The 20025-nt window shown below is 37.0% G+C and overlaps 1 protein-coding gene across 2 annotated transcripts in view; it reads right to left on the bottom strand.

The window, feature by feature from the left end:
- Nucleotides 1-20025, bottom strand: part of DIAPH3 (diaphanous related formin 3) — a 424348-nt gene that overhangs the window by 158732 nt on the left and 245591 nt on the right. For both annotated transcript variants that reach the window (XM_081128431.1, XM_081128432.1), the window contains 2 exons: nt 18561-18690; nt 1527-1650 (listed from right to left, as the gene is read on the bottom strand). In XM_081128431.1, the coding sequence (XP_080984557.1) occupies nt 1527-1650; nt 18561-18690 (254 nt within the window). The remainder of the gene's footprint in view (nt 1-1526; nt 1651-18560; nt 18691-20025) is intronic.

Raw genomic sequence — 20025 nt, 5'->3', positions numbered from 1 at the left:
TTTTATCTTCTAGAAACCTGACCTTCATGATTAATACACTCACAACATATCAACAGAAACTGTATGCAAGCAAAACTTTTTCTAAAATGCTTTCTATCTGTAGGAACAATAGTAAGTACTTCAATTAACAGTACTTAATGATTAAGATAAACTGGCACATATGAATATTTTAACATGATAAAAATGATTGAGTTGAAGTTAAGAATTGTGAAACTAATAGAACTCTGCAATAACAAATTTTACAAATTTAGTTTTAAAAACCATGACAAATGAGAAGGTACTGCAAAATATATTTTTGATGAATAAATGTAGATTTCATTTTTAGTTTTAAAAAGACAACCATCTCCAGTGGAGAGATAACGGTACCCTGCCTCATAAAAGAGGAAACTGGCTAGGTAGGAAAGATAGGAAAGGAAACACATTAGCCAGAATTGATTGTTGCTAGAGTGCATTTTTATGATATTTCCCAAAAGATATAGTAAAGAAAGCTAAAATTGAACTAATTCACAATTAACTTGAAAGCATATACAAGAAAACCTATGACAAGCCAAATAATAATTTTGTGATTTGCCAAATCTCAGTGGAGAACGATAGAAAGAGGAAAAGCAGTTACTTTATTTCAAGCAACTTAGTTTAAAATACAATACTAGGAGTGTCTATTTATAAGAGCTCATTTTAAAAGTAGGTTATCCTTTCATGTAGAATTCTGAAGTCCATATGGGATTTTAATAATGCATAGTAGCAATACTTTATTATAACACAAAAGATATCAGTCTCTAATTTCACAGAATGGTTTGCAAAGCAATTCAACATTAGTTTCAGGAAATAAAGTTTATTACTTCAATTACTCATTAGAGATTAAGCCACAAAGTTAGCAAAACCAAAGATAATTAAATTCAAAAGAAACCTTAAATTAAGCAGGACACAAGCCTCATGCTATTTATTTTACATATATATATGTATGTATGTATACACATACATATACCTGTCAATTTTATTTTAATTTTGGAGAATATCTACACACACAGTGATTGTGACAATCTCAATTTTGATTATGGAACTATGTAGTATTTCTAGAAAATAGTCAAGTTTCTGGAACATGAGTCCATTTTTAGTATACACCAACCCTTGAAATTCAGCTGACTAGACACACCAGTCTTTATCCTGAAACATTTCAAAATATCTAAATCACATCATGGCGTTAGATTCAAACTTCCTCAAAATTGAGTTTTCATATCCTTTCAATCTCCCATGATCTTCAAAAGGAAACAGGGCATGTGGAAGGGAAAAGATGAGAGAAAATATTATTCAAGTTGATAAAAAGGGGAAAAAAGGGAAATCAATAGAATATATTTCCGTATTGTTCATGATAAGACTGATAAATTTCCCTGTAAGAAGGCAAAGATTAGATCTACAATTTGGCACTATAGAATGATCTCTGTTTATGCAAGTGTACTTAAAACGTTAAATAATTTGTAATTCTAGCTGACTAGTAATTTAAGTTATTTAGATATTAAAAGGATATGGACATCTTTGTCACAAACTTATCATGCACGTCCTCAGGAGGGGGAAAGGTTTCCAAATCTCTCTCAAGCTGTTGAAGCTGCCTTCCCATCTGCTTCAAATTCTTTTCCAGCATTTCTACAGAGACTGAAAGAGAGGACATTAAATACTTTGAAAGGACAAAATTATAACACATAAAAGGTAAAACACTCTAGAAACAAAATGTTTGTGAAAAACCTTACAATAAAAAAGTAAGAAAAGTTACTATAATAAAGGAAAGGTAAATTTCAGTAAATTTGTTAAAACTTTCAATTTTTAAATCCTGGAAAAATAAAATTTATTAAGTGTCTTTAAGACATTAGATGAAGCTCAGAGCAAACCACATTTAGGAAATGTGTCTTAAATCAGAGTTCTTCACCTCTATATACACCCCAAACTAATCAGTCTATTCAGACAGAAAGGCAAAGAAAAATGTTTTTAAAATTAAGCCTATTTCAATAACATTTTAACATTTTTCAAAATCATGATGGCTTTGAGAAGGAACAGTGAGTACATGAAGAAGATGAGGAAAATGCTCTCTATTGTCTAAGCTTATCTACAGCAGCAATGACAGGTATCAAAAACTGAGAAACCTGTGGAACAAATACCAAGTTTTCTTTACTGCTACCCTGAGCACAATGTGTGGTGATTATCGAATAAAGATTTTCCTTCTTTGTCAAAGTTGCTCTCACAGTGCACAGGAGGGAACAAGTGGTAAAGCAGGGCACTAAGGCACTTCGACAATGTACTGGCCACCCAGCAGGACAGACATTAAATACCACTTCCTAATATCTTTGCACAGAGAATTTTAGATGACATCAGGAAAAAGAAATAACAACATGTAAAGAGGATATAGTGGCTCAAACCAAATTTTTGGATATTTGCTTTAGGTTCAAATAAATTTTAGTTAAAATTTCTTTTGATTCTCACTAGTGTGAACTATACAAAATGATATTAAAAATGCATATAATAATTCTAGGTATGCTACCATTTTCAGGCTTCAAATTAATCCAGAGGAAGAGGTGTAAGTCAGGTTTCACCTGTAAGGATGGGAATGTCCTCAAAAGCAACTTAATTGCCCAATCAAATGGGATTACATTAAAAAAAAAAATTATGGTTTACAATCTTGGTTCAATAAAATGGAATAGAAGGGAGGCATGAAAAATGTTGCAGAAGAACATGGAGGGTTTTTGTTTCTTTTTTAAACTACCTGCATACAAAATAAATTTGCTATTCTAACATATTAATAGCTGTTAAGAAAACCTTAACATATTTTGTTGTAAACACAATTAGCAAGCTAATTCTCAGATACAAGGTTCAGTCAAATGACTGAACTCTTCAGAGAGCCACTTACAATGGTTGTTTGTGCCTAAAGAATGACGATACTTGAAACTTTGGCTCCCATTGCAGTGAAGCCACTTTGAAGTCATACTGGTGCATATTTGCATATTTTCTCACTCATGCTTCCCCTTCCTATGATCCTTAAAATTGAAAAAATAACTCAGAGAAGAGAGCGCATAAAATGTTTTTTATCATGACAGTGTTTAGTGTAGTAACACAATCGATTAAACTCACGTCCCCAATATAGCTTGCTGTAAGTAAACATGTGCTTAGGAGAGTTTATACGACCACTTGTCATGCTATGAATTAGATTCAAAAAAACAAGGGTATTAGTAGCATGATAATAGCGGTCATAGTTGTAATGGTCGTAGTAGTGATGATAGGAATAGCAGCTAAAATGTACTGAGTGTATGTGTGTCAGGTACTATCTTATGTGTTCTGCATTAATTTTTTTAATCCTCACCAGAATGTTATGATATAGATATTATTTTTGCTACTTTACAGATGATAAAACTAGTGTTGAGTGGGTGAAGAAAAAATTAAACTGTCTTGCCTACTGCAATACCGAGTAATCCACATATGGCTAAACTGAGGAGAATGCACCCAATCATTCTGGATGGATGACAGATAAATATGCTACTATATCTTTTTAAAAGAACATTTAAATATAATGTGGTGACACACCATTTAACAAAACCACATACTTAAATTATGATGATTTAATCTGCTGATCCAATTTTATTATGCACACACATCAAGTCTGGGAACGATCTAGAGAAAGGCCTAATAAAAGTCTGAGGGACTCCCATATAACAAAAAGCACAAGGCAAACATTAGGAGGGAACATAGTTGGGCTGTTTCCTTCCGACATAAAATACATCATTCCAATACCTACCGATTCTCCAACACCAACGGAGTATCTTCCAATTCAACTCTATTCCGACACTACCTGGAGTTAGCACAGACCCCACAGGCTTAAAAACTCAGTCCCACAAAACTGCCCTCACTTTACACGATAGTCCCAAGTCCCAAGGACCACCCATAGTTCCAACAAACTAGTATAAATCCAGACTTTCTCATGCCCCCTCCCTCTTACTCGCCACAATTTGCTAGGCAATGATTCAAAAGAACTCAGGAAAGTAAAGAATATAACTCAGGATTGGCCAAATTCAAGACATGCATAGGGTAAGGAATGGGGAGTAGGCACAGGTGGTCTAGAGCTGTCATGCCCTCTCCGGGTGCACCACCCTCCCCGTACATCAACGTGCTCACCAAAAGAGAAGCTCCCTTAGTCTGGTGGTTGCAGACTTCTTATTAAAGCTTCATTACATAGGCATAATTGACTAAATTATTGTTCATTAATGATTAAACTCAATCTCCAGCCCCTCTCCCCTCCCTGGAGGTCAGAGAGTGGATTGATAATTTTAACCTTCTAAGCACAAGGTTAGTAGCTCTGACAACCAGGGCCTTCCACCCCCAATTCTGAAACATCTCGGATCCCCTTCCCCCCCATCTTCAGGGGAATCATCTCATTGGCATACAAAATACCTCAGCAACTTAAAAGGTTTTAAGAGCTCTATGTCAGAAACCAGGAAAAAGACCAAACGCATATTTTTTACAATACCGCGTGGATAGAGAAGTATGTGTCTGATCAGAGGGCAGGACTCTAGTACCTGTGAGGAGGTGTAAGTACGTTTCTGATTCGTGAGTTGCCATCCTCAGAGCTGTCTAACAGCCTGGGCTGCCCTCAGAGGAGGCCAGCTGCTTGTAGCTGGACACTGAGCCATCCAGTGAGTGAGTGCTTCTCAGTGAGATGAGAGAGGGGCTAAGGTTCAGAGGAAAGGCTTCGTAGGTGGTCCTTCGAGCCTTTTCCTACTCCTGGGTAGCCTATGCGTTAGTAACTACGTGCTATCATTGTGATTTGAAGCACCTTCTCAATGACTCAGTTTCCACATCAGTAAAATGGACAGAATCTCACTTCATGTTTTTACCTCACAGATATTTCATAAAAGATCAAAGGGTATAACACAGGATGAATAATTTTTTTAAAAATAGAGTGCACTATGCTGTGTTACTCTTACTCTTAGAACTCAGTAAGAAATGAGGAGCTTAACAACTGAATTCAGTACTATTAGAATCAAAGTGAAAGTAAGTCATCATCTTCACCATTATCTTGCTAGGAACAGTGTTATGGAAGTCAGGCTAACAAGAAACATTGTAATTTCAAGAGTAAAATATTAATAATGTCTGCAGCATATTCAAACATTTAAAGCTGACATCATAAAAAGTAAGCCGCCTTAAAAAAAAAAAAGGTTCTATGGCTACTCTACAGATGGAAACCCCACTGAACCATGGCTCTCGCTTCATCAGTGGTCTCCTAGTATACTACTTGTATATTATAGTTGAGAACTTGAGCAGTTAACCAACTTTTCACTATTGGCTTTTAAATAAAGGCCAAAGAACACTTAGAAGAGAGAAAGGCAGGTGCAAATTCTAGAATAATAAAATATAATCTAATGTTTGGGGCCATCTGATGGGGCCATTTACGAATCTCCTTAATGTTTTTCTTTTTCAGCAATATTTCTATAGCTAGCTCCTTTATACACCTTCAAACATAATTATAGCCACATTTTTCACACGTGTCAAGTTCTTTGAGGTCAGAGACTGTGTTTTTATATATTAGAAATCTGAACTACAGCAGAGAGTTTTAAATTGCATACCCTCAAAGAAGTGTAAATTTACTGGTGTCTGTATGTGACCTGTGCATGAATTTTATCTTTCAACTTTGTCACATTTCTTGACCAAGAAATTAATCTTTTTTTTTGTCATTCCTTTTCATTATTTAGAAGTAACAAAACATACGCATTATCAAACAGAGTTGATTAGACTATTTTAAGGCAATTTCAACTGTTGCATTTCACTCAGTTAATATTCAGACAGAGGTGATGTCTTTGTCACCTCACACCTCATGTGTCTGCCCCCAACCAACTGCCCTTCTGTAATCTCCACACCTCAGTAGGCAGCAGAACCATGAACTGCTTTTTTTGTGTTAGAAACCTGCTAGTCTTGACCCTTCTCTCTGCTGCATCCCTCAGATCCAATCATGCCACCCCTCAAATTTTACTTGACAAGCAGCACCTAATTCCTTGCTTGGTTGAACACTGTTCCACTCATCTGATTTCTGGTCTCCTACTGCTTTTCTCCAGTGTCTTCTCCACACTGCACTTGGAGGTTTCCTGACAAACTAATTTAAAGATGTCCCTTCCCTGCTTAAAACCAGCCAGGAAACTGCTTATGTTAACAACACCCAAGCTCCACCCACAGTCTGGCTTGGCTCTACTCAGATTTCAGCCACCGTTACTTCCAACACAACATCCAGCTTATACTTTCCCTACCCGCATCCCTCTTCATCCATCTGTACCTGACACTGGGCATAATGTCTACTGGCCTTGCCCACTCCAGAGTCACTCCTAGTCATACTTTATACAAGAGTCAAACACTCCAGCCAGCCCCCTGGTGAGCTGCCCTTCATACCTGGTAATTATTTCATCTTTGCAATTACTACACTCTGTTACTTTTATTTTTCCATGTGTCTTCCTCTCCCAATTGGGAATTCCTTAAGGGAAGATGCCATGTTTTATTCATCTGTGTATTTTCAGTTACATAACATAGCGCTGACAGTCAAATACGTGTTGAAGGAATGGATTTTGGATTTAACTTTAACCTCTTGAAGAAAAAGCATTAAAAATGAAATGAGAAAATATGACAGATTAAATATCTAGAAACTTAAAATATAAGACACGGACTTGTCTCCTTATCATTATGATAATTATACATTACAGGCGTTAAATAAGCTTTGAATAAAAATTAAAATCACAACTATAAATATTTAAGTTTACAGCGATCATGAATATAGGCTTTCTGTATTTTGATGGCTTGAATGATTTACCAGGTTAAATTTTCAAATAGGAAAGGAGAGTAGAGATTACTACACACATTTAAGTAACCTTTGTAATTAAGTAATAATCGTATGTGAATATGTCCTGGAGTTTTGGCTATTATTTCATAACAAGCTTACAAAGAATGTCATTCACTCTTAAGCATCATGATATATTCCAGGGAAACTGATTTCTTTAAAGAATGCTTAAACAACAACTTATTGCTATAAACAATTTAAACATTCAACCTAAATTAACCTTCCTACACTCACTGACAAAATTGTTTTGTGAGGAAAATTAGAGGCTATACCATTTCAGGCTTCCAACAAAATAACTTTCCCTAGATGATGTAATAATAAAGGTATTTTTATAAAACTTAAGAATATTTTATAAATGCAAGTTCGAAATAATAAATTGGATGGACAAAAACTTCAATAGCATTAAAAAAATTCTTAATATAAAGTAGGCCTGTAACAAAATCTAAGTTCTAGAATAAACCAATATAAAACCCATTACTATTTTGAAAATGTATACAGTTGAAACAAGATGGTAAAAAAGCACAAACTCAAAATAAATTGCAGCTTAGTTCATAACAGGAAAACGTAAATTGAAAGCAGAAATGCTGAGTGAGTAGCCGGTAATCCTCACCAAGTGGCCTACCTTCCTCTGCTCAGTTTTTCTTTCTTCCCATTGTTCTGACTATTGCGTTCCCCAATTAATCCCCATACTCTGTGCAGTGTGGGGTTTGCTGTTATTGCTAAAATCACTCTGCAAGAGGGCTGCCTGCATTTGCTGTGGAACCTGGAGAGAGGAAAGGTAGAAGGCAAGCAGAGGAAGTGATGGGCACAGCGGATGGAAGGGTGCCAGTCAATTCTGTTGTCCTGTTTCCCTCACACTGGGGGGAAATAAGCAGCCTTGTCTTCCTCAACTATGAAGAAGGAAATAAGGGCAAAATAGCTTTTTAGAAAAGAAAACAATACTAATGGGAGAGCCTATCTAATAGAAAATCATGTTTAGCTATAATTATTTGAGAACTCCTTGTCATAAATAAGATGTTCAAGAACATGGTAAATGTTAAACAAAAGAGGTTCATAATAGAGTGGTCTGCAACAGCATTCAAAATGTTCCCTTCAAGGAAATGGTTTTGTGTGCAGGTTACTGCTTTTACTGTGTTCCATGGTAAATATTAAGCACAGATTGACAGACTTGCAAATTGAGATGAGTTTTCATAAACAGCTACTGTAGACCATGCAGCCTAACAAGTCCTGGACTGCACATCTCTGGACCTGAAATATCCCAAAGTTGTTCTCCTGTCTAGATCTTTACTCCTCCGTCTCAGTCAGTGACTGGTTATGATTCCTCTCTTTCTCTCATAGCCCACACACCAATCATACTGGAAATCCTGTTGGTTCTACCTTCAAGGTAGACTCATAGTCTAAATCCTTCTCAGCACACTCGCTACCGCCTCCTGGCCCGTGTCAGCATTACCCCTCCCTGCGCTCTTCTTAGGGCATCAAAGTGGTTTCACTGCTTCTGCCATTGTTCCTCTGCAGTTCCCCCCAACATAACAGCCAAAACAATCCTCTGAAAATACAGGTCAGATGCCATTCTGTTTGTTATAGGAGAGTGAGAAGCTAGGGAACTCCTAAGCAAGTGGAAGGGGGAAACTGAGACAAGAAAATTAAACAGGGCCAAGCAGTTTGGGCAACTTGCAGCTGATTTGTAAGTAACAAGCCATTATCTTCTCCAAATCAAGGACACTTGAGAGTAAATAGTTAAAAGCCTCCCTAACTAAAGAACACAGGAAAGGAGAGGGGAAAGGGAAAAAAAGGAAATTTTATTTCACTCCCTATACAGAGAAGCCAGCAGTCTGGGGGCTTGGCAAGATAAAATTGCCAGGTGCTTCTCATGAATTCTAGGAAAGCCACAATGAAGTAAAAGGGGAACCTTGAGAGTTAATCTATACCAAGATATCAGGCAGAGGAATTTAAAAACCTATAGACAGAAGGGTATACAACTCCTTGAATCCCCACTGCACTCGCTTCCCAAATTAGTTGGGAAGTCTGCCTGTGCCTTATAGGCCAGATGTACTTTGATAGATGTGCTTGCCTTGATTTTTTTTCTTTAATAAATTTGCTTTACTACAATGCAATCGTCCAGGGTCACTCGTTTAAAGTCCTTCCTCGGAGTCTGACAAGAACCTAAGAGGGGACAGCCCTCTCCCTTCAACTCAGGAGGCTGTCCATAACACCTTTTCTGGTGTCTGTGGGGTGCCTGTAACAATTCTTCTGCTCAAAACCCTTCCAGTGGCTTCCTAACTCAAAGTAAAGGCAAACCCTTAAAATGGCCAACCATGTCCTATAGGATCTGCTACCTTTCTGACCTTATCTCCTATTACACTCCCCCTTCCTCTGTTCAGCCTCACTTCCATATCTCGGGGCCTGTACACTGCACTCTTCCCTCTGCCTAGAGTGGGTCTCCAAATACTCAAATGCCTTGCATCCTCACACCGCCTTCAAGTTTTGCACAAAGGCCGCTTTCTCTACAGGGCCTCTCTGACCACTCAACATAAATTCCAAAATCCCTGCCCTGGAAGCCCAAAGCCAACTGTCTGACATAATATACACTGACTGCTTGCTTTGGTTTATGTTCTGTATGCACAACCTAAAATGTAAACTTCAAGAGAGCTGAGACTTTTCTTTGTGTGCATTTACTCTGTCCAGCACCCCAAATGGTGCCTGGGACAGGAGAGGCATTAAGTAAACAAATCATGAAATAATGAATAAATGAATCTTATTTAAGCCACTGCTTTTTTTTTTCTTTTTCTATCACTCAAAGTCAAACTGATCTTTGCTAATACTAGTGCCTAGGGCAGTGTCTACCATGCAAAGACAGCACAATAAATTTTTTGGAAAGAGTTCTTTCCTTATAGGGTCAGAACATACAAAAACTATAAATGAGTACTAGTTCTTTTTTCCTTAAAATAGGAGTTTGACAAACAGCTGCTGACAAACTGCCATCACAACGATATTTACATAACAAAAGGGCTTCCCTACTGATCAATTTTAAATCTATACTTAAGGATGACCTCTTGTGAGAGGAGCAAAACATTTTCTTTAGGTTTTCCCATGAAGGTGAGTAAGCATTGTTTTAGATGTTTCTATCACTTATATCATTTATCTTAAGTGTTATTTCATATTTCCATATGGCGGTCCTTAATAATTCTGGGCTGATAAATTTGTTTTTTAAATAACATGCAAACACGTCCCATAAAAAACAAACAAACAAAAAAAACAAAAAAACTCCTGCAAGTTGTTGAGGAGTTGCTGGAAGACTAGTTGTTTTTAAAGGTTATTTAGTAGTAGAAACCCTTTTTCAAAAGAATTCTTATATCAAAGTTCAAACTATGACATAAAAATAGAGTGTCAGGCTGAAGCACAAGCAGGAAAATAGAATTCATTTTCCAAACTCCATCCCCTATGCTAGAATGTGCAATTGGTGAAAATGCTCTGAGCTGTACATTTATGATTTGTACAATTTCCTAATGGATAATATTCTCTAATTTTTAGAAAAGTTAAAAAAAAATTCCATACCATAAATCTATAAAGTTCTTGGCCTTGTATTCTAAAGCTTTCATAAGTCTCAGGTAAGGCACAGTTGGAATGTGCTGAGTAACTTTTGAGACTATATATTAAAATTCTATGACATATTATTCATAGGGACTCATGTTTACATGCACAATTATTGACACCATAGGCAGATCTATGTCAACAAGAAATAATCATTGAAAAATAACAGCGACAGCTATAACATATGTAGAGAATATTTATACAGTGCTTAGTAGATACTACTCAAGCTTTATGAATATTTACGTATTAACCTATTTAATTCTCACTATGAACCTCTGACTTAAGCACAATTATACAATTCCCATTATATAGGTAAACAACAACAACAAAAAACAACAAGTCCCAGAGAGAAGAAGGAAGTCATCCCAGGTTACACCTGTATCAACAGGCAGGTCTGGGGTTTGAATCCCAATTGTCTAGCTTCAGAGTAATACAGCCTCTCCCACAATACAATGCCTCTGCAATCTAACTGGAATCACATTTTTATTTTGCCCACTGAAGTCATTTATTGTAATTATTCAAACTGTCACTGCCTGTGAATAAAAAGTTCTTAAATTCAGAGGCATATTTTAAATTTTGGGTTTAACTGCTGTAGTATTTGTATATGATGTATGAAAAGGGTGCTCTACCAGCTCAGCAACAGCAACCGTTAAACACCAAAATGTTTCACAGCATAATGATAAATGCTTTCCATATATACCTATCAGTGTAATTTCCCTTAGCTGTTCCATTACACTAAAAGATGATAATGCTGCCTCCATCAGTTATGGGACTGATGACAAGCATGGCTGTACTGAGTTGAATATTGTCCCCCCAAAATCCATGTCTACCCAGCAGCTCAGAACATTACTTATTTGGAAATAGGATCGTTCCAGAGAGAATCTGTTAAATATCTTGACATATCATCCAGGATTTAGGGTGGGACCAAAATCAAATAACTGCTGTCCTTATGAGGGCAGGTGAGGACAGGTGAGAAATACAAAGGTGGCAATGTGAAATGAAGGCTGAAAAATGCCAAGGATTGCTGGCAGCCACGAGAAGCTGAGAGGTATTGGCTGGTTCATCCCCGAGAGCCTCCAGAAGGAACCAATCCTACTGACACTTTGATTTCAGACTTCTGTATTTCTCAATAGTTAGAGAATAACTTGTTGGTTAAAGCAACCTACTGTGTGGTAATTAGTTATGGCAGCCCTACAAAGCTAACATAACTACCAATTCAACATTTTGCAAGCTGCGTAAACACAGTGTGGTTTCTGGGAAGCAGTTGACAATTCTATCTGCTGCATCTGGTCAACTCCATGCATCTTCACCCATTCGGTCCCATGTCAACCTTGTGAGCAAGGAGATGCAGCAGACTGCTATAAATGTGTTTGTTCCACCCACTGCTTAGATTTCTCTATGCTATGCTAAGCTGTCCTTCAGAATACTCTCATTCTGAAATTTTCTTTCATCTACCTTGTTTGCAACCTTCTACTTCATGTTGCAAAACGGAGGTGCAGTAAATACTGCTTTACAGCCAGCAGTCTAAGAGAGCTGAGACCTTGGTCGTCACTGTTGATCCTGTGCTGTTACTTGATGTTAGCTATGGCTCGTAGGTGACACTGATAGAACTGTCTGAGTAGCTATTTCAAATCTGTAGCTGGCCAAAAATCTGCAAACACTGTAAACTGTTAGTTTCTCGGAAAGATTAATGCTGTATTGATGCCACTTTCTGTCTGCTAACCTCCAAAAAGATACAGAGGTCTTCCTGATGCGGTTTTCTTCCTCATCATCATCTATCAGCCCAAGCAGCAGCCGGCTCAGGAAATGTTCCTAGCTCAGTATCGCAAAAAAACACCTTTAGGTGCAGGTAGTTCCTCCCTGCCCAGTGTTCTTCAATGTCAGCCCACAGAATCCTTCATCCTTCTAGGGATTTGGTCATGTTCCTTCTATGTTCCATTCTGCTGCTTTCCAAAATAGTTTATATTTGCACTATAAAATACTGCATGAAAATCTCCAATATAAACTTCTGATGCCAACTCTACATAGATAATCCCTGAAAATAAACTGGCAGGATTTGAAACAAAATACTGTTTAGAAGACAAGTTGGACCTTCCAGCTCCTTAGTGCTTGGGGGGCACTATAAATAATTTTTCATAATTCTTGTAACTACCTTGTGAATGGCACAGTTATATTTCATCATACCATTTTATGTTAAAAGTGTTAATCTTACAAATACTGCCCTTTTAGTAAGTATATGCAAAACTATGTGTGAATCACATTTTTATATACGTTTACCATTTTTATATTTGGCTTGTAATAATAAATTTATTTTGTGATTCCTAGGTACAGTTATTAGGTGACTAGGGGTCGTCAGATTAGATCATTGAGGCCTAACCACACAGAAGTCATAAACTAGCTTTACAGACATGGCTTGTCACTCTACCATCTACCTGAGAAACCAGTGCCACCCTGCTAGGAGACATCAAATGTTTCCACTATTTCCATAGAATAGTGGAAGGAAAAAAAAAAAAAAAAAAAGGCAAAACCATCTATCCATTTCTCCCATTTTGGAAAAGTGTCAAAAGGTGATTCAGTGCAATTAGCTTAAATAAAATTACAACTATTAAATTAGAAAGACAGAGATACTTGGCAATAAGTAAACACTGGGATATAGTGAGTACATCCCGGTATAAATGAGTGCATTCTAAAATAAAATCCAGGAGGATAGCACAGACCTAACTATAAAATTAAATGTAAATATTTATGAATACCCCAGCCGGGCGTGGTTCAGTGACCTAGGACCCAGGCGATCGGGGTTGGATTCCTGGTTGGGGCACAGGCCCGGGTTGCGGGCTCGATCAATGACTCTCTCGTCATTCATGTTTCTATCTCTCTCCCCCTCCCCTTTCCTCTCTCTGAAATCAATAAAGATATATTTAAAATATATATATATATTCATGAATATATTTATTAAGAATGCCTCAGTGTTTTTTTATACATGTACTTATTTGTGTGTCACGTCTAGTCAAAAAGGAATTGAGGCATACTCGCAATTGTTTAAAATCATTTGATAATTCGTGGTTTGTACTTCCATATTCCTAATCGATTACTAGTGAATGAATATTCAGCACAGCAGGTCTATGTTTCTTCAGCTAATCTGATGGAGTGAAAGGGCATTCAGTACAGGCTACTCTATTCTGGGGCCAAAACACTCTAAGCAAGAAAAGTTAGTGTATCTGTTTGCTAGGGCTACCATCACAAAATACCACAAACTGGGTGGCCTAAACAACGAAAATCTATTTTCTCAAAGTTCTAGAGTCCAAGAGAAGGTGTCAGTAGGTTTGTTTTGTTTTGAAGCCTCTCTCTCCTTGGTTTGCAGATGGCCACCTTCTCGCTGTGTCCTCACAGGGTCTGTCTTCCGTGCATGCACATCTCAGGGGGTCTCTCTGGGAGTCCAGTTAGGGCATAACCGAAGGCTTCATTTTATGCTAATCACCCCTAAAGCCCTACTTCCACATAGTCACATTCTGAGGCTTAGGGCTTCAATGTATTGGGAGAGAATTCAGCCCAAAACAGCATATATTTTTTTGCTCTTCATTGATAATTCAATTAAAGCAATATCCTACATGGTTGTTTTCTCCAACAAAATTATTTTAATATAAATACCCCCACCAGCAACAATATATCCAATCAAATTACTTCACTATATTGGGGAGAAATGTACACTAATGCGTATTTTCAAAAACTTTAATATCCTACAATTGATATGAAACATGAATTATTTATCTCACAAAATTATAAGGCCCCAACCTATAACCTTCATGACATAATGGTTCCAAAGAACACCGTGTTACTTATGTTGTTAATTTGTTGCACAATAACTGTTTTAATGCATTGACAAAATATATTTAAAACATAAAATGCAATTGAATTAATAATACTGAGTATTCAAAATATGTATATCAAACTCACTAACACATTTTAATTGGCGTTTTTGGAAGCCTACAGCATAGAAGCTTAATGGTAACCTTTGAAATGCTTTCTGCTTGTTATAGCAGATGAATTTGAAATTTTCAAACACTATGCAGTTTCCAGGTGGCAGCCACCTGGAAATTAAGTGTTCTAAGTGTTCACAGTAGGTGAACAAAAGATAAACATTTGGTATTTAGTGAGGCATTCATCATAAAATGTTGGAAAGTCAGGAGGAATTGGAAACCAGGAGATGTATTTGAGATGTATATTTGGGTCAGACCAAGAAATTACTAGCTAAAAGCAAACAAATAAAGCCTAAAAAGCAGAGTGTCTATAAAATGGAGAGAAAAATACAAAATATATCAAAGAATACTCCTGAAAGCTAAACATGTGGAAACAGAAAAAAGAAATAAAAATAGGCAATCATTAAATCCACTCTGATAATACACTGAATATTGCCCTTTCTCTAGAAGCTAAAGACATTCCCAGCAATTCCAGGAATAGTCTCTAGTATATAGTAGGAGTTCTTAAATAGTGGTCTAAGGTTTTCTGGAAAACATATAAATTTATCCTTAAGGACAAAGTGGAATACACAGAAACTTCGGTGAGGTTCCCAGGAAGGACCAGGAAAAAGCACCAAAGAGAAGGTGACATTTACTTTACTTGATGAAGGAGACAACTAGACAACATTTTAGGCCACAGCTGCCACTTCCCATAGATTTACCTTAGAATCTACCACACAGCTCTCAGCTGAGACGCTGAAAGGCTATAAAAAGGCAGGGCAAATGAGAAACAGGAATAGAAGGAAGGGGGCTAAGAAGGATTCTCACGGAATGAAATTTTGGGGAGGAGAGATTAAGGGTATAGGAATCAAGAGCCACATTTTATTGCACATTGTGATTTACACGTTGAGATGTGGCTGGAAATGGCAAGTCAGCTGTTGGACATACAAGTGCGGAGCCTGGAGGAAAGTGTCGGGTATAAATTTGTAAGTCATTAATGTTACGATGGTATTTAAGCCCTGGGAAGCTGATGAGATCACCTGAGGAGCTAAAGGGAGGAAAAAAGAGGAAGACTCAGTATTAGGCTAATAACAACAGCAATAGAGGCTGCAGAGAAGACCAGGACGGACTGGATACTGAGAGTAAGAGGGAGGAGCCAGGGCGACAGAAACCAGGTATGAGTGAGGGAGCCTGAGTTGCACTAAGGCACAGGAACCATACCTTGGATCGGCAGCCAGACAAGAGCAGTTTCTGGCAAAGACTAATCATACAACTCTGCTTGTTAAATGAATGAGTGAATGAGTTACAGAGTGAACTAGCATGGTCTTTCTAGAATTCTGAGTTGACTACCTGGGGAGTAATGGAAATATATGCTAGAGCTATGAAAGCCCTGAAAAAGACAGAGCTGAACAAGGCGACACGATAAACTTACCTTTGTTTTATTTTAATACACCCCAAGAAACCTTACAGTTTGGTCTTATTTCTGACTCATTAATAAAATACCATTCCAACTTAATAATGAAACAGGTTATATGAAATAATCAATAAAACCTTCATGGATTAGAGTTCATTAATTTCACTTGTTTAGACACGGGAAAATGTATTCAACCCCAAGAAGTCCAGAAAGAACGATCACAATGGTGTACAGAAATACAATAATGACCCGAAATACTTTCACTGAAATACAACAGATAAGCTGTAGGCTATTATCTCTTAGAAAAGAAGCAGCCCTAATGAAGTAGATTTTTGAAAATTGTCATACGGGTAAGCTCATTAGTTGCAATGAAAGTTCCGCCTGCTGATCCAGGAGTACCTAATGGCCAAGATTTGTTATGTCTCAAAAACAAAGGTACTGTTTAATTCATGTGATAGCTCACTGAGGAGATTTCAAATCTGGAAACTTTTAAATAATGATATATAATATAAGAGCATTGACATTCTCCAAAGCAAACCAACTTATTTCACCTAAAACATCACAATTATTCCTCTAAAATCTCCTTCATTAATAGGGTAACATAAGCTTGGAAATAAATTATGCTCCACAATCACCTACACTATAAAAAATTACCTCAATGATGGCTACTCTATTTCAAATATGAAGTTGGCTGCTCCCTGTGAAACACATTAACGGTATCTGCTGACCCATCCACATATGCGTTCCTCTGCTAAACAGATGGAAACTAAAACCCCCCAGGCCCCCACTGCCCCATAGAAACACCAGGAAAGAAAACAAACAGAAGAATCTAATTACCAAGCTACAACTCTGCAAGCCCTTATGAAAGTTAAGTATTTTTCAAAAGCAAAATATCATAATATTCGTGAATTTTAAGTACAATCAAATGGGTCATGATAGATCAATGGTATTTCAAAAACTTAATTTACAAGCAAAAACTGCTAAAAAATAAGTTCTATGATGAACAATGCACCTGAAGGAGAAGTATGTACAGGTTTACTGTTCATTTTCAGAACTGGTAGGAAAGATGGTGAAGTGATCAGGAATAAAAACTGCTATTAGCCAGAAATGTTTGCGCTGCTTTAATTCTTGCTAAATATCTAATGCTGACATAGCAATTACCTTCTCAACTATCTTTTCACTAGAAAGAAGAAAAAAAACCAACTTCCTCTATATTTCAAGCCACTGGGCACGTGCCACTTTTTCATCTACCACTCGGTTACTATGAAGTTTAATGTTCATCAAGAACACCCATTTTCAATTCTTTTTTATCCCGTTAATTCAAATCTTATTCCAAAATTTCAGAAATCTCATTAGAAAAGTCGCCTTCCCTAAGCTAAAGAACCAATCACTTAATTATTTTGAGTATCACTGAGCTATTTTTAATGTGTGTGTTTTTTCTCAATGCACTTTGGTCCTAATATCACATTGTTTAATATACAGAAATAATTTGAATTATTTTCATTCTTAAATTTCACACACACACACACACACACACACAAAATGTCCTTACACCGAGGACATTTTAAGGTAAAGTAAGAGCCAAGTAAATAATTCAGTATCATTAGAGCATTGGGAGGCAGGAGTGAAAAGTGAAAAGTTTAGTTTTGGTCTTAAAAATCCAGACCAATATTTCCAGCACTGTGACCCCCCTTCCCCCAGATGATATGAGGTATACATGTCAAAGAAACATACATCTCAGGGAAATGTCAAAGAACATCTCACCTAATCACATGCCTTTTTGCTGATAAAGTGCTACAATCCCCATTTTATAGAAAGGAAAATAAAGGGAGTAAAGAATGATAAAAGTGATTTAAGAAGAAATATTCACTATAATATGGAAAAAATAAAGTATCCTTCTTTAAGTTGACAAATTCAAATTTTAAGAAGGAAATAAACAGATTACAAAATACTTTGACATTACTAATGACCAGTGCTCAACACAAAAAGTTCAGACAGTCCACCATTTCAAGTGAGTTGTCTTCCAAAATGCATATTCAGATATTTCTGTATATTCATAGATGTGTATTCATAAATTGGCTGTTGGGAACCAATTAAAGTTTTTTTCCATAGGATCAATGTGATATACAAATAAAAACTGGATTCTTCAGGAAGTCAAAAAATTACATTTGATCATATTATAACCAAATATTAATAAAAGGTCCTATCCTTTCTATGGCCCTTTATAAGCTGATCTAAACCCACAGTAGGGGGCCAGAAACAGGTTAGAAATCTCAGCAGTAGGAAGGAGTGAACTGAATCTCTGAAGTTCGGTGTCTATTAGGACAGAAAAAGCACGCTCCACCTGTAAGGTGGGTGGAAACAGGGGACACTAATTACTAGTGCCTGGCTCAGACACATAATAGTTCCCAAGTGCTCCTGAATGACAGTGAGTCAAAGGAGCATAACAGTGGCCACCCTTGGCTTAGTGGCAGAGGTGGGGCAGGCAGATATTCACAAGGTTTAAACTTGAGAATGTCAGATTTTTTAATATAGGGCCTCATTATCTAATCCGATTAAACTTATAACTCCAAAGACAATTCATAAAACAAATGTTCTACAACATCTATTTTTAAAGTGACGTGTATAGTATGAAAACACTATGAAAAAGTAGTAAGCATACTCGAATAAAAGGCATTACTTTCTGACTCTAAGAACTGAAGACCCAGAGCAGTGGAAGGTTTTCTATTAAAGCACAAACCTTTGCTAGCTTTGTCCAAATGTTTCAAATCGTCCACAAAATTCAGGATATCAGGGTACTTTTCTTCACATATTTCCACTAGAAAATGAAGTAGTGTTGTTTTCTGATCTGCTGATTTTGTGTCCTTCAGCTAAACAGAGCGAGAGGAAGAAAAAAAACAGTCAAACATGTTTTGATAATCTGCCTATTTAAATAATGTTAATATTGTATTTTCTAGGTAAGAATGAATGAATTGTAAAATTAGTTAATTCTATTTTGAAAAGCAAATGTTTAAATACTTCAAAAGCTACTCTTTACATATTGTTGCTCGGTCAACGTCATTAACATTAATTGAAAAGAAGGAATAAGTATAATCCAATCCATAATGTGACATTTTATGGGGGGGGGGGGGGATATATGGTAAGCACCTAGGAAAGTCAATATAACAGTGGTGCCTAAACAACCCCCACATTTGATCATTTCCTCATTTGGCGCATGCTGGTGGAATGCCTGCTAGATACTGCAGGAGCTGGAGACACAGCAGCCGACAGTCATTCCTCAACAAGCTGTTTAGTGGAAAAAAACAAAGAAACAGAAAATACCTATTCACTCTGGTGTGACAAATAGTATAGTAAAACTAATCACAAAGTACATTTAGGAGGACATGACATCTAAATTGAACATTGGTAGAGAGGAAGTTGTATGGTGTTAGGGAAGGGAAGAAAAAATCAAGAGCTCAATATCAAGGCAGGAGGAGCAGCTTTTGCAAAAGGCCACAGTCGAGGAAGAAAACGGCACATCCGAGGAGTCAGAATGACTCCAAAATACAAGTGTGTGTCAGGGAGGGCAAGAAGGTAGACTAAAAAGATATGAATCTGAAAAGACAGGAAAATAAAAGGAAAGGTAGGTCATGCGATGGAAATAAGATTTTGAGCCCTAAGAATTTGGAGTTTTTAAACAGATGAGAGATGACCAGATGTACATTTCAGAAAGCTCCCTGTAGGGTAGTGTGGATAAAAGATTAGAGCAAGGGTAATAACAGGAGCAGGAAGAGTAATTTAAAGAGCTATAGCAATAATCCAGAAAGGAAAGATGACAGCCTGAGTCGAGGTGATGCTTTGGGAATAGAGATAATGCGACAGAGTGGATGTGGAAACCCAGGCGATGCTGTTAATGGAGAGAAGACAGAAAGGACGAGAACAGATTTGGGTGGGCTGGGCAATGAAAAAACTCATTTCAGTTACGAACAAGTTGAGTTTGAAGTTTTTAAGTAACATCCAAGGTGGAAATGTCCAAAAAGGACATAGAAACAGTGATTCTCAACCTTTTTTCATTACTATCAGCTAAGGCGCTTTTTAAGGCATTTTTTGGCTCTGATCATTTGCACTCATGGAATTTTTAAACCACAGGTACACTGTACATGTTTATGTACTGTATGCATACCTGTGCTTTACATACAGCAACAGTAAGACATTCTTGCTCACCA

Source organism: Miniopterus schreibersii (assembly GCF_964146895.1).
Source record: "Miniopterus schreibersii genome assembly, chromosome: 2".
Lineage (NCBI taxonomy): Eukaryota > Metazoa > Chordata > Mammalia > Chiroptera > Miniopteridae > Miniopterus > Miniopterus schreibersii.
This window is presented reverse-complemented; position numbering and strand designations above follow the sequence as displayed.